The sequence below is a fragment of the Puma concolor genome, chromosome B3 (assembly GCF_028749965.1).
Source record: "Puma concolor isolate L17-30 chromosome B3, mPumCon1.1.hap2, whole genome shotgun sequence".
Classification (NCBI taxonomy): Eukaryota; Metazoa; Chordata; class Mammalia; order Carnivora; family Felidae; genus Puma; species Puma concolor.
Genome location: NC_141672.1, coordinates 148,766,463 through 148,780,494, shown reverse-complemented (window position 1 = coordinate 148,780,494; position 14,032 = coordinate 148,766,463). Strand labels below are relative to the sequence as shown.

The window sequence follows — 14,032 nt, the reverse complement described above, 5'->3', positions numbered from 1 at the left end:
AGACGTCCCCTGGGGAGCAAAGTAGCCGCAATGCTGCCTCCCGTCGGGAACAGAGGAAGAAACACGTTGAGCTCCGGTCTGGTGCACCTGCCGCCTCGGGGTCTGCTCGCGGTGGGGAAAAGGGCGCGGGGGTCCCCATCCTGAAGGACGCGGACACCCAGTTGTGGTCTCCTCCTTCCCTCCAGGACCTCAGAGGAGGGGACAGCATTCAGCACACGCCTGGGCCTCGGGGCCTTGGGCTGGTGGGCCGGGCCCGCGGAGCCCCAGCTCGGCCTTTACACCAGACGGTAACAGCTGCTGCCATGGCTTACCACGAGAGATCTTTCTGGGACCCCGTCATGTGCTGCCCCCACCATCAGCCGTTGCTTCCGTGCCGAGCGCTTTAGCTGTATTAGCTCATTTAATTCTATTCTGTGATGAAGTATCCCCACCCCTGTGGTTCAGTCACTTGCTGGGCCCCCTGCAGGCGAGTGGTGAAGCTGGCTGTCCAAACCAGGCCCTGTCCCTGTAGAGGTGCCCCTGCCTGGGTCACAGTATTAGTGGGATAAAAAGGGTCTGGGGGACCTGGAGAGCAGGTCCCAGAGGCCATGGCCCTGGGAGGTTCCGGAAGTGGGTCCCGCCTTACCTCAGGCTCCATGCCTGTACCTGAGGGCAGCGTTCTGAGCCCAGGTTCCACGAGTGACCGTGAGGAGGCATCGGGGGTGGACCCGGGGCGGGGTGCACTCCCTCTCACCTTCCTGTCGCCCTTGGAGGCGCTGGTGGGGGGGCGGGGTCATGTCCCAGCCACAGGGCAGGTCCTAGGCCTCAACTGGCCCCACCCGGAGCTGCCCTCCCCTCCGGGAATTCTTTTCTCCCGGCTTCCCACCCTCTGCTTTCCTCCGCATCAGCTCCACCTCTGTGCTGCCCCTCATGCCAGCCGCTGCCCGGACGAGGACACGGGCTCACGCTTCTGGGCGTTCGATAACCTCCCTGCCTGGGGTGCGCTCCCTCCCGGCCTGCCTGGCGGGTCGCCCCTGCTCGCCGCCCCCTCCATCTCTGCGGGGCTTCTCTGAACCCTCCCCCACGTCCTCTCCTCTGCTATCCCCGAGGCCGAGGCCCTTCCTGTCCCCTCCTGTGATGGCTCAAGTGGCCTGTCTCTCTAGTGACTTAAGAAGCTGCAAATCCTCTGCTCCCGCAGCTCGATCCCCTGGTGACCCAGCGGGCCTTGGGGACGCGTGGGATCAATAGAACACTGCGGGAGCTCTGAGGCTGGGTCGCAAGTAGCCCTTCAGCTTTTTCCCAGCCTCCTGGAAGGTGGCTCTGGGACCGGGAGGAACCCAGCCACACGCAGAGGCCCGGTGTGGGTGGCGGGCGCAGGGGTACAGCCCAGCTCGGCCCCCAGCCAGCACCACCTTCCCGCCACGGAGAGCACCGTCCCGGACCCCGCGTCCAGTCGAGCCTTCAGATGACCCCCCCCCAGCCCCAGCTGCCGTGACCGTGACCTCACGAGAGAGACTCCAGCTGGACCCCGTCGGCCCCCCAGACTCTGAAATGTAACAGAAACTGTTTCAAGCCATTAAGTTTCGGCGCGATTGTTCCAGGGCGGCGGATAACTGGACTGCAGACCGCGTGTCCCCGAGGGCAGGGCTTGTGTCCCTGTCCCTCCGGTCCCTGCCCGGGCTCCAGTGAGGACCGAGCGCTCCTCAGATTCCCCTTGAGTGCACGAATGAAACCCGTCGAGACTCACTGTTCACCCTGAGATAGAAGAAATTTATTAGCAAGAGGTAATCAGGAAACATATATTTTTACAAAAATGGAAATTTCTCTTTTCCAAACAAGCTGTAAGTGGAAATATTTTAGGACTAGGAATAGAATTCTCATACCACTAAGGTATTGCTTACAGCAGGAGCAGCCTGCGTGCCGTCCTGGGGCATGCCAGCCGCGCGGAGCTGACTGTGCTCTCCCCACCGCACGGCGTCACAGCACGTGGGGGTATTCGCGGAACGGGCGCTGCCGGACTCCTGCTGGAAGGCGCTCGGACGGGACTGCGGTGTGTGCAACACAGACACTCACTGATTTCCTAGCTCTACGGCGTGGCACTATTTTCACAAAGCGAACAGACTCGGAGCATCTCAACGTAAGCTGGCGGTGACCGTTAGGCGGCTACGAGACGAGTGACATTCTCTGGGTCCCCGACTTGCGGCGGATGCCGGGCAGCGGCCGGCAGAAGTCGATGCGACTCTGTGTCGTGACTCGGTTGCCCTGGGGACGCTCCGGGGCCTCGTCCGGGTTCACGGAGACCCTGGTGTGGTTCCCAGAGCAGCGAGCACGTGGGGCCTGCACAGGGTGGTGCGCTGGTGTCGCGGGGCGTGGTTCTCAGCGGAGAGGACCCCCTCCGTCCAGGTTACCGGGAGACGGAGAGTTCTGACCCCTGTGATTTTGGCTGAAAAAGCTGCTTTGGAAACTGGCATCGCCGTCAGCGGGAAGATCCGTGGATGACTGGACTTCAGGGTGCGGTCCCCGCCCGCCTCCCCCCACCCCCCCACCCCCCCGTTACGACGACTACATGGAACATGCTGGGAGGGCGCCCGGGGGGGGGGGCCGCCTCAGCCCGGTGGGTGGGGGGGAGGCCTGGGCCGCGGAAGGACAGAAGCGGGGTGGCGCCCAGGCTGGCGTCTGCACGGGCTCCGTCTCCCCGTCCGAGAGAGTGGGGGGCTGGGAAGGCTACGGACGCGGCTGGAAAGAAACAGGTGCTGCGGGGGGCGGGGGCTGGGTGGGGGGCGAAGTCTCACACGGAGCGGAGGCTCCTGTTCCGGTTCTACGGGGATCTAAGAACGAGAACGGATCTGTATTCTCGGAGAAGCACATACTAGAGAGGAGAATCCAGGAACCAGACAATTATGTACACATCACACCGCGTGTGTCCGTGGGGCGCCGGGGCCGGGCCGGGCCGGCTTCAGGTGGGGAGTTTGGGCTCCATTCGCAGGGAAGACTCATAGAGGCTCTCCTCGTCCATGACGAAGGACTGGTCCAGCAGGTACTGGGTCACCTGGCGAGAGGAAGGCGCGGGGCAAGTGGCAGGCGGTGGGGACACGGGGCCCCCGCGGGGGTGGGGCGAACGCGTCTGAGCCAGCGCTCCGTCTTCACGTGGGCCGGCTATTATTACTGACTGCCGCCTGACGGGGATATGAAGTCATGTGTGGCCAACGTCACCCTTGGCTGAACTCTAGGTGAAGCATTTTGGGCTCGTACTTTGGAAAAATCCCCCTAAGATGTCAGTCGTAGAACCTAGGTGGCGAGTGGGTCACGTGTTCTTTCAGCGTTTATGCCGAATACGCATCAGGCTGAGCGACATTCACCCCGAGAGGAGAAAGGGGAAACCGAGGCCGCGCTTCCGGCCTCGCACGGCTCGCTCCGGGGCGAGATCGCGGACTGGACAGAATCACCCTTCTGTCCGCCCTCCCGCGTCACCTGCTGGATTCCTACAAGTAAAGGTGCTTCGAGGGGCAGCGCCCAAGCCGCACGGGCAGCCCCGCTTCGCCAAGTTCTCCTCAAGGCTCTTTCAGTTGTCGCTTGCTTGGAACCAAAGCTTCATTATTATTATTATTATTACTTTGCTCCGAAACCCAGGGCAGAAGGAAAACCACACCACAAACGGCTGCACTCGGCCGGGGGACTTTCCACCGTGCGCCCTTCCCAGCTCTGAACTTTGTAACTAGGGGGCGTCACTTTCCAAAAAGATGTTGTAAACGCTGCCTCTCTTGGCTGGGAGGGGGCCCAGACGTGACCTCCAGCCGTCCCAGGGCAGGTGAAAATCAGACGGGAGCAGCAAGGTTAGCCCCAGCCGTGGAGCGGGGAGAACTCACCGCTGGTCGGGGCAGAGGGAAGGCTTCTTGGAAAAGCTGGCGTTTGAGCGGGGCCCCGGGGGGTCAGGGGATGAGAGGGGCTGGGCGTGCAGGGAGGGGGACTGACGGACGGAGTGCGTGCCCGCGTGACAGCCTGGGTGACGGGGAAAGTGCCTCCGGCTTACCTTCACCTGGTGTTCTATCTTATAGGCAGTTTGCTGGAACTGGCGAATCTCTCGGATGATGTGAGATATCTGCGAGGACGAGGACAGTTTAAGAAGACAGTTCGCTCTCGCGGGCTCCCCCAGCCCCTCCGCTCCACGGCACGGACGGGGCACCGACAGCCGAACCCGAAGTCGGTCTCTTAGCTCACACACACACCGCCTCCTGAGAGCCCCCACGGAGGCACGTGGCCTCCTTCGCCCCAGCGATCTGTGTCCAGGGGGACACTAGTAAAAAGTCTACAGGTCGATTACGTGACAGAAAAAGCATCATTCGGTCGGAGAGGGCAGGCTGTCCAACATCCCAAAACGGTGCCCACGTCTCAGCAAAAGCCGGGCACCTGCCACGTTCTGCGTGCCCACTGTGCGTGGGTGCCGGGGCCCCGTCCTGTCACCAGGACGGTGCTTCTGGCTTGCGGGTGACAGAGAAGCCCTCCTAGGGAGCCCCGTGTTGACTGGAAACCGCATCACACAGAACCCATGCGAGGGTGTCGTGAGAAAGGGCGGGGGAACCACGACACCGGCCCGGCTCTCTCCTTCCACTCGGGGGGGGCTGCCTATGGATTCCGTCTGCCACTGGCTTCACGTGGCCAGCTCTGCCCCTCCCCCGCGGGGTGACCTCGGGTGGGCCACGGAGCCCCGCGAGCCCCAGGCTGCTCCTCTGTGAGCGGGGGCGACCCCTCAGCGGGCTCCGTCCGAGGGAGCGCGGTGAGGCTGGCTGGGGGCCCGCTGATGCTGTCTGCCTCTCTGCCTCTCGGGGACCCGCGGCGGCTCTCGTCGGAGAAGCCGGCTCCAGGCTGCCGGGTGCGCGTGCTCGATCGCAGGCCAGGCGGTCCCGGGACTCGGCCCCGGGTTTTGACGCCCCCCGGCCCTGCCCCGGGACACGTACCATCCTCATCTTGGAGAAGTTGACCAGGCCGTCCTCCGTGTAATTGGGTGTCCCCTCTTCGATAAAGGCCAGGTCGGTGAGGTACATCCCCAGGTAAGGGACACAGGGCGGGTCACAACTTCGAAGCAAACGGCATGAGACAAACGTTTTTCATTTGAAAACACGAGCGTCTACGGAACCAGAACACCCTGCATGCACGTGCTGGAGGCCTGGGGTTGCCAGCCGCCTCAGGGTCGGTCCTCTGGGGCACGGGCCACGGACCAGCGGGACAGAAAGCCCTCCCCCACCCGTCCGCTCTCCGTCCCGGATGCAGGCTTTGGGCTCCACGGCCGGCCCCCTCCCAGCCCCCTCGCCTGACTCCCCCGTGAAACTCTCCACCCAGCCCTGCTCTGGACCCACCCCCCAGGGGACCTGCCAGCCCCCACCCCATTCTGCCAGCCATGCTACCCAGCCCCCCGGTGTCGTTCTGCTCCTTGACACTCCTCCTCTGCCTCGACCGGCCGCTTGCCCCACGGGATCTCCTGCCCACCTGAGCACTGGGGTCCCGGAGCAGGAAACCCTGGCCCTTGAGGTCCCCTCCTACAAGTGGCTTCTAAGCAGGGGGCTGGGGGACAGCGTCCCTAACAAGTGACGTCTTGGGGAGGGAGCGTTTTGGGAGACAGGACCCAGCAGTGGTAGACCACGCCGCTCCGACTTGGGGGGCTGCTGTTACATCTTCATCACAGGGTATCGCCCTGGAGCCTCTGGGAGGGGCCCCAGAAAGGGGCCGATTTTGTGTGGGTCCGGCAGCCACCGTGCTCTGGCAGAGCTCCGGGTCGTGCCCTCAGGGGACCCCTGATGGTGCCCCGCAGCCTCCTCTCAGCGCAGCGCAGCACGCAGACACGGCCATTCTGGCCGCACGCACTTGCGGGGGCAGGTGACCCCGCTCCTCGACCTCTGACCTTGTCTCCTTGAGGCCACGCGGCAACCCTCCACTCTGGAAGAAGGGGAGGCAGGGAGGTCGGTGGGGCAAGAACAGAAACCCAGCCTCTGCCCCTCGCCCGCTAGGCGTGTGCCCCTTGACCCGAGGGCCAAGGCCGCCCTCACACGACGGGGCTGATTGCCCAGACAGGTCTAGGAGGTCAGGTTAGGTGATGCGCCCACGCTACATGAAGCGGCATGGATGCACGCGGGGAAAAACACATCCGGTTTTCGTCCGGCGATCGTACGGCCCTGACGCCTTCTGACACTGGCCACTGTCCTTCCCTGTTGCTTTCTTTTTTGGACAAACGGCAACAGGTCTCAGGACGGGTGTTGGCAAACACCAGGATCCCTGCTAGAAGCGAGAAACCGCTTTGTTTTCACCGGGTCTGTTTATCGTGGCGACCTTGTACTCGTGGTTCCCCGTTTACTGTTCTGACACGCTTTTCCTTCCTACTTCAATTTACCTCGGGGAAAACGTGAGTTAATTATAAGGAAGCTACGGAGAGCGGATCCCGCCGGCACACGGGCAGCAAAGCCGGGAAGGAGGTGGGCCCTGGGGGTGAGGGAGACCGTGGCCAGAGTTGTCTTCTGACCTGTGGGTCTTGACTCTTTCTTGGGTGGTGGAAATACGTTAAGCGTTGATCAGCTTTTTAAAGAACGAAAACAACAACAACAACAACCCAGAAGTAGGATAAAAGAAAATATCTGAGTTGGTTGCACGGGCCAAAAGCACACGTTGTTTCGTGAAACTTTTGTTGCTGTTTGCGTGTATGTATTTGTGGGGAAAAAAAAGTGTTCTTACTGGGTTGTGATTTAAAAAAACAAACAAACAAGACTCACGGGTCCTGCGGGACCACACGGTCTGTGACTGTCACAGGTCAGGCAGGCTCTCCGACCCCGCCCATCATCCTCCAAGTCTGGGCGGCAGGTGGGACTTAGTCGGGAGACGGAGAAGCAACTCTGTAGCCAGCACTGGGTGGGGGGGGGAGGGGGGTTCGCTGGCCAGCGGCTTCTGAGAGGGGCTTCCCAGCTCGCCCGCTATTTCTGCTGTTGACGGTGACTAGGAACGCAGAGGGCCGGAAGGACCCCCCATCTTGGGGGGAGGGGAGGGGGGACCGGGGCCGCAGGGAAGGAACGCGCAGAGTGCTCCCGAAGGCCGTACAGGGTCTCCGACTGCCCAGAGCGGTGGGAAGTCAGGGGGTCCTCTGATTGTGGACGTGTATTCCCCTGATGCGTTTACCGGGCTCAGGAGCCCGCTGTAGGACGGTGGCGGGTGGGCACGTGGAGTCACGGCCCCCATTACCGCTCTGTCCCTGGTCACCGCCTTCCGGGTGAGGCGCCTGGAAGGAGGGGCCCAGGGAAGCGCACACACGGTTAGTCCAGTCACGTGTGCACGCGCGTGCACACGGCAAGTCCATCCGTGTAACCAAACAGCCGGCCCGGACCCAGAGCCGTGCTGGTCAGCGTGTGGGGCTGCCGACGTGGCGCTGGGGGCAGGCGTGGGGAGCACGGGGCTGTGGAGGGTCCCCGAAGGCTGCCACCGTGTGGGGACCCGGCGGGAGCGCCTGAACGAAAGGGATGCACGCGGAGGGCTCCTTGTAGGCCACGCCCCTGTGACCCCTGGCCGGCTCTGAACTCCCCGTGTGGGCATTTTCATCTCCCTCGGGCGGGTCCGGACTTGCCCTGGCTCCGGGCGGATGCGGGGCGGCTTCCTCTCCTCACAGACCCCTCGCCCGCCTGTAACCTGCTGTTTTAGGGAAGAGACAAAAGCGCCCCGCTTTCCATTCTAAGCACGGCCTCTGGTTTTCCAGGCAGCGCCTGGATGCAGGAAGCCGCCTCCTGGTGACACTGGCATCTAGGCCTCGCCTGGGATTGTCTGGGGTCCCCCGCCATCTTCCAAGAAATTCTTGATGACGTCATGTGGGAGGGGAGATCACGTGGCCCCAGCGGCTGAAAGCTCCGTGTGGCTGCCTGACGGGCTGGCCACCAAGGGGTCAGCCCTTCCTCCTCCGCCCTGCCCCAGCCTGGGGAGTGGCCTTCTCTCTCTCACGCCTCGCTGCCCCTGCTGAGGGATCTCCTCTCCCTCCCAAGAGGGTGTGAGGGGCACTCGGGCTGGGCCACGTGGGCTGGAGCCCCCGGGCTCAGGGTCCCCAGTTTTGGCATGCGGTGCGAGAAATAAGGTGCTCAGATTTTGGGGGAAAAATTGCAGTGGGGCCAGGAGTGGGGGTGGGGGTCGCAGTCCACTTTCGTTTTGCCACCAGGGCACCCACTGCTCTGTGGTCTCGGCCGGAGACTAGGCTCTGCTGTGTGGTCAGGAGCAGAAAATACAGGTGGAAATGAGTGTGTGGCCTGGTGGCACCCCTGGGCCCCTCGCATCCACACGGATGGGTTTTGTCCCCTGTGAAGGGCGGGTGGCGACGGGCTGGTGGTCAGCAAGCCGCCTGGGTCCCCCACAGCCCTCTGCTCAGGGCGGCCACAGCCCGCGGGGAGCGTGGCCCCGCGTTCTTCCAAACGAGGGCTTCCCATCGAGGCAGAGCCCGAGTGCAGATTTGCCAACATGTGCTGGGTTCAGATCAGGCGGGTGGGCAATCCCAGAATTGACCCCAGCGGGGCTGGTGACCAAATGCTACTGAGGACTTGACTTCCTGGCCACGTTTTGCTGCACGGAACCGGAAGGGTGGTCTCTGGGCTCGGGGAAGGAGGAGGGCAGACGGGGGCACGCTCGGGGGCCCTGGGCAGGGGACTGGGGGTGCACAGGGCACACGCTGTCGGTGGGCCCCGGGGGGATTAAGAGTGTGGCTGAGGGGAGGGGAGTAGGACGTAGGGGTGAAGTCTCGGCCGGGAAAGGCCATTCACTAGCCTGCGTGCGGTCACGAAACCTTTTCGGTGACGGGCTACACAGGAGGCCCCGTCCGGGCAGGCCACCGGCTGTGCTCAAGACTGACCTCTCCCTTCCTTCCTGTGACCACCGTCCCCCCCCTGCTGAGACAGGACCCCGGGGTTCACACAGCACAGCTCTACGGTGCCTCTGGAGAAGGGGGTGCAGGACACATTCGCCCCACGTCCCCCGTCTCTCCTTCCCCTCCAGGGCGTGGCCTCCGTGTGCATAAAGCGAGCACCCGGTTTGCATAAAGGTCTCAGCTCCTGAATGCCCGAGGTCCCCCACCCCCTTGCAGCCCGGAGCAGAGGCGTCTGGGACACGCTGACCGGAGCCCCCGGGAAAGAGGGAAGACGAGGGGGGGGGGCGGTTACCGAGACAGACCCAGGCCACGGAGGCGACGGCAGACAAGGAAGCCATGGGCGGGAGGCGGATGGAAGGGCGCCCGGCAGACAGACAGGTGGGTGAATGCGCGGTGAGGCGGCCTCCACAAGCACAGCCCACGGGCTCCGGGGGGCCCAGGCGTGACAGAGACGGCACAGATGGCGGGGCATCTGTCCGAGGACGAACACGGTGGAGATGAACGCAGCAATGGCACACGGAGGTGGCGGAGGACGGCCCACGTGCGGCGGGAGGGAATGAGGGCACACGGGCGGGGCGCGGGTGTGCCAAGGGCTGGACGCGGTCCCCGGGCCCCAGGGGCAGTGGCCGCGTGATTCCGCACAGCAGGCGGGAGAGGCGTTCTGCAGGGAGCCGGGACTGGGGGCGGCCCCGGGGTCTCGCCAAGGATGGCAGGGAGTCACGCAGAGGCCGCGGGCACACAGCGAGCGAGCGAGCGGGGGTGACCCCAGAGCCCCCTGTGGCCACCGTGCGCCCCAAGGGGCTGAGGCCGACGCGCTGGGAGGGCCTGGACCCTCGGGCGAACCGCAGAGCGCTGGCCTTGCAGGCCGCCTGGGCCAGGGTCTGGCTCTGTCACCGCGGCCACACGGCTCTGCGACGGCCACTAGCGCCTCAGTGTCCTTGTGTGGAGGAACGGGACGGGAGGACCCGCCTCACGGTGGTGGGCCTCCTCGGGGCGACTGCCTCTCCCGGGGGCTTGGCAACGTCTGGGGGCATCTCTGGTCGTCACGACTTGGGGAAGGCACTGGCATCTGGTGGGCAGGGGCCGGGGCTGCCGCTGAACAGCCCACGTGGCACGAGACGGCCCTCAGCGTGGCGTGGTCCTGCTCTAGTGACGACCTGCCCGCCTTGCCAGCGGTCAGGTGCGACATCGGCAAATCTGTGTTCTCCGATTGCCAGATGCCGTTTGTGCAAACCGTACCTGTTCCCATGACTAATTCTCAACAAAAATGAGAAAACGCGATCCCGTTAAGTAAACACCTTGACCTCACGACCTTCTCTGATGTCAGAAACACTGAACTGTGGGGATGTGTGTGCGTCAGCGTCGAGGCGTCTGGGGCCACGGCCGTCCCGCGTGCTGGGACTCGGGTGTGCTGCCCCTCCCCTCGCCGGGAACTGCCGCGGAGACTGGGATGGCTTTAGCAGACAGTGGAGGACAGAGCCGACCCACCCTAGAGGTCTGGGGAGCCCAGGGGCCGCGTGGGTAGACGGACGGACAGACAGACACATGGACCTCCTGCTCCAGCCAGACGGGGCGCGTGGAGGCCTCCGCAATGCGGTTCTACGATTTGAAAAATAACGGTGACAAAATGGCACACACTTACTTTTTCAGAGCTTCTCTGAGATTCTTAAATCTGCCCTCTGATGACACAAGCTTTTGGAGCTTGTCAATCAAAGCTTTTGTCTAGAAAGAATCAGAAGCATTTACTAACGCGCGGCTCGCAGGGGCCCGAGGCACCGGCCCACGGTCCACGGGCCGCCCTCGGGCTCCGGGGCCGCCCCTGCTCTGCCTCCTCGCAGGGCAGGGCGTTTCCGGGGACCGCCCCCCCAACTCCTGAAGAGTCAGCCACGGACCCTTGTCCTCTCACCCTTCAGAAGCACGGGGGTGGCGATGCGGGGGATCTGAGTGCCGGTCTCACCCCTGCAAACACGGACACCCGGACACCAGGGTGGGGGTGGGACCGGGTAACTGCAAGGGGGCCTCCGGAGCAGAGCGTGGCCATGGCCATGGCTTCACTTCCGTGGCCTTTCCTGCACCCTGAACCCCAGGGATGCGGCCAAGGGTGCGGGCCCAGAACCACACCTGTGTATCTCAGGAGGCCGCACTAACGTAAGAATCAGGAGAAAAGATGGCAGGTGAACTGATCACCTAGAAGAAAAGACCGTGATGGGGAAGACTGAGCCCCCAGCTGAGGGTCCCGTTTGTCTGCAGGGGGCAGACGGGAGCCACGGAGGCTGCCCAGGGTCTGGCTTTGCGGTCCTTTCCCTGCCGGCTGGGGGCCCCTTGGCCTTGGCAGTCCCCGGGTCCCTCCCTTATGCAACAGCGACGGGGCTTAGTGACCCCACCTCTCCAGCTCCTGCCCTCAAAATCCAGGCCGTGGCGGAGAACGGGCGCTGGGGGCCAGCTGTGCACATGTGGCCTGGAGGGGACGCTGGTCACACGGGCCGAGCACACCCCTCAGCTTTGGGCCAGATGTTCCTGAGAAATCTGCCTGCAGAAAGCGACACTGAGACTTGATTCAGATGGGAGAAGAGACCGGGGTGCGGTCCTCGAGGGGCCCATCCAGTCTGCTTCCTCCTGGATGGGGGGCCGTCACCTGGTCCTGACCAGCCCTGCTCAAAGCAGAAATGCGTGGGGACCTGGTGGCGGAGACACAGCCACGGGCCGTGATTCTGTGCCCCTGACGCAGCCGCCCTCAGGTACCGGCCCGCAGCCTGGTGCCGACGCCAACCGCGGCCCCGGGCCTCCGCTTCTCCCGTACTTTCTAGACTTCTCTCTCCAGAGCTGGGCCCGCCCCCTCCTCCTCCCCACTCGCCTGCAGAGGAATGGCCCCGAGGCAGCCGGAGACCAGATGTGGGGGCCCAGTGTCCTGGCCCTGGGGCCTCAGCAGCTCTGCACACACCCTCCGCAAGCCCACACACACCACTCCTGTTCCATGGCTGGCCTCCACTTTCACATCTGGAAAATGGGAGGGTAGGCCCCGCTGGCCACTTAGCTCCGGATGAAGTATCACCATGCTAGCAGTCCTGAGGATACATGGGGGATATTCTGATGTGTGTGGGGGGCTGGGTAGACACTTGGGACCGATCTGTGGCTCTGAGATGGGCACGCTTAGACTCCTTCCACATCTGTGCTCCTCTGGGGTGTCCTTCTGTCCAGGAAGGAGCTTTGCAGCCTGGGAGGCCCCTGGATATTCCCGCCGCCGCCGCTTACAAAGTGAGTTCCAGCTTGAAGCGGCCGGGCCAGGAGTTTCCGCCCTTTGGTGCTCAATGGGACCCAGGCCCCTGGGATTCTGGGCATCTCTGCCGGGAGGGTGGAAACAAGGGAGCCCTTGGAACATGTCACTGAAACCAGAGACCGAGCAAGGGGCCGGCCTTGTTGTGTTGAGAAGGAAGGTGGTCACAGAACCTCCTGAAGGAAGATCCCATCTTCCCTCTTCACCAAACAGAATGCTTCCTGACGGCCAAGGCTGCTCCCTCCCAGAGGAGCCCCAGAGTACTGTCAGCCGAGGAGAGATTTCTGTCCCTACTGAGACTCAACTGTCCTCCAGAGAGGAGACACGCAGATCCGGCAGTCACCTGCGCCGCCCCATGGAGGGGTGCCATCCGTCCTCTCCTGGAGGGGGACACCCTTTCAGAGAGGCTGGGGGAGGGAAGGGGAGAACAGGGAAACGGAGCCAGAAGTCCCTGACTGAGCCTGACTGCTCGGCTCCAGCCAAGGGCTGGCCTGGACTGGACAGAATGCTTTTCTGCTTCGGGCACATTCGAGCAAATGATAACAACTATCTGTTGGGGCTGCACCTCACGCCTCTAAGACACGTGGCCGTTCCAGGGGCCTGGGGTGGGGGGGTCACAAGTATCCACGGGATACCTGCAGAGACGCAGCAATCCTTCCCGGGCCGGTGCGGGCCAGGCGCCGCGCAGACGTGCAAGCTGAGGGCTGGGCGAGGCCGCCACAGGGCGTGTGGGCCCGATGTGCTTTCCGAGGCATCGCCGATGCCCGGGTCCTGAATGACATCCGAGAACGCAGGCCTGGCCGTTAGTCTCGATCTCTAACTGCCCTCCCTGTGCACCCTCTTGAGAGAGCGGGAGACTTCGGGATGGTTAAGGCGGTTCCCTCCCAACTCTACAATAAGGGTGATGCTGAAGAATGAGGCCAAGAGTTACAGAGCCCCCACTGTGGTGGGAGCCTCCGGAGAAGACAGCACCGTTCTGACAGCCCCAGGGCAGAAGAAAGACACGGGCCTGGAATGGCCATCAGACCCGCCGACAGACCAGTCTGCTCCCTGACAGGCCGAGTCGGCTCGGATGAGTTGGGGGTTCTGCAGCGGCCCGCTCAGGAATTCACAGCACTGTGGCCATGAGCGGCCAGATGTGCCTGTGGCCTCAGTCCCCGTGCGTCCAGGCTCTGTTCTTTCCAGGAGCCCACTAGCAAGCTGGCACCTTCCGCTGCCCCTGTCCCAGCCCTGGCATCTCTGTGTGTTAGGAGGCAAGAAGCCTGGCGTCACGGGGGGCAGGAGGCACCCTGCAGTCATGCCGTCATCTGGGGCCAGAGTGACCACACTGCAGGGAGGGCAGCATCCCAGGGCTTCCTGAGTTTGGCTGCTTTTCTAGGGAGGAGGGATGTATGGACCTGATGCCTGCTCGTGGGGGCGGAATCATGACCTGTCGTTGGTGTGAGGATGGTAAGGGGGCAGGCAATAAAGAGGACAGCGAGGCGGGCACCGTATGTAAATCCAGAGGAGACAGGTGCCCTGGAGACCCTGGGCCCCACACAGCCCACCCAGTCGTAGGACCAGATGCTGTGGCCAAGTCACTGGTATCTTTAGAGGCTTACCCTGCCCTCGGTGGCACCCATCCAGCCTCCTGCACACGTGCAGGCTGGGGTCCGGGCATACACCATGTGCACCAAGGAGGCGGCCCAAGTGCCCCACTGACCCTCCTCTTAGGGCCTCGGTGACCTCCTCGTGACCTCAGTGTAGGGAACTTCATTCCCAGGGAAGAATCATGTTCTGAGTGAATAAAGATCAAGCCCCCATTTAAGGTCACCAACTACCCATGGGTAACAGGGACCAGCGGACTCCCTGGCGGCCAGAAGGGCCAGAGAAATCAGAGACCTGGGAAGGGATCTACAAGT

At 63.4% G+C, this 14,032-nt stretch overlaps 1 protein-coding gene across 2 annotated transcripts in view; it reads right to left on the bottom strand.

Moving 5' to 3' along the window:
* Positions 1-1,728: 1,728 nt before the first annotated feature.
* RASGRF1 (Ras protein specific guanine nucleotide releasing factor 1) overlaps positions 1,729-14,032 on the bottom strand; it is a 98,424-nt gene continuing 86,120 nt past the window's right edge. For both annotated transcript variants that reach the window (XM_086711767.1, XM_086711766.1), the window contains exons 24-27: positions 10,500-10,579; positions 4,935-5,052; positions 4,010-4,078; positions 1,729-3,028 (exon numbers count right to left, since the gene is read on the bottom strand). In XM_086711767.1, the coding sequence (XP_086567893.1) occupies positions 2,936-3,028; positions 4,010-4,078; positions 4,935-5,052; positions 10,500-10,579 (360 nt within the window). In that variant the 3' untranslated portion in view covers positions 1,729-2,935. The remainder of the gene's footprint in view (positions 3,029-4,009; positions 4,079-4,934; positions 5,053-10,499; positions 10,580-14,032) is intronic.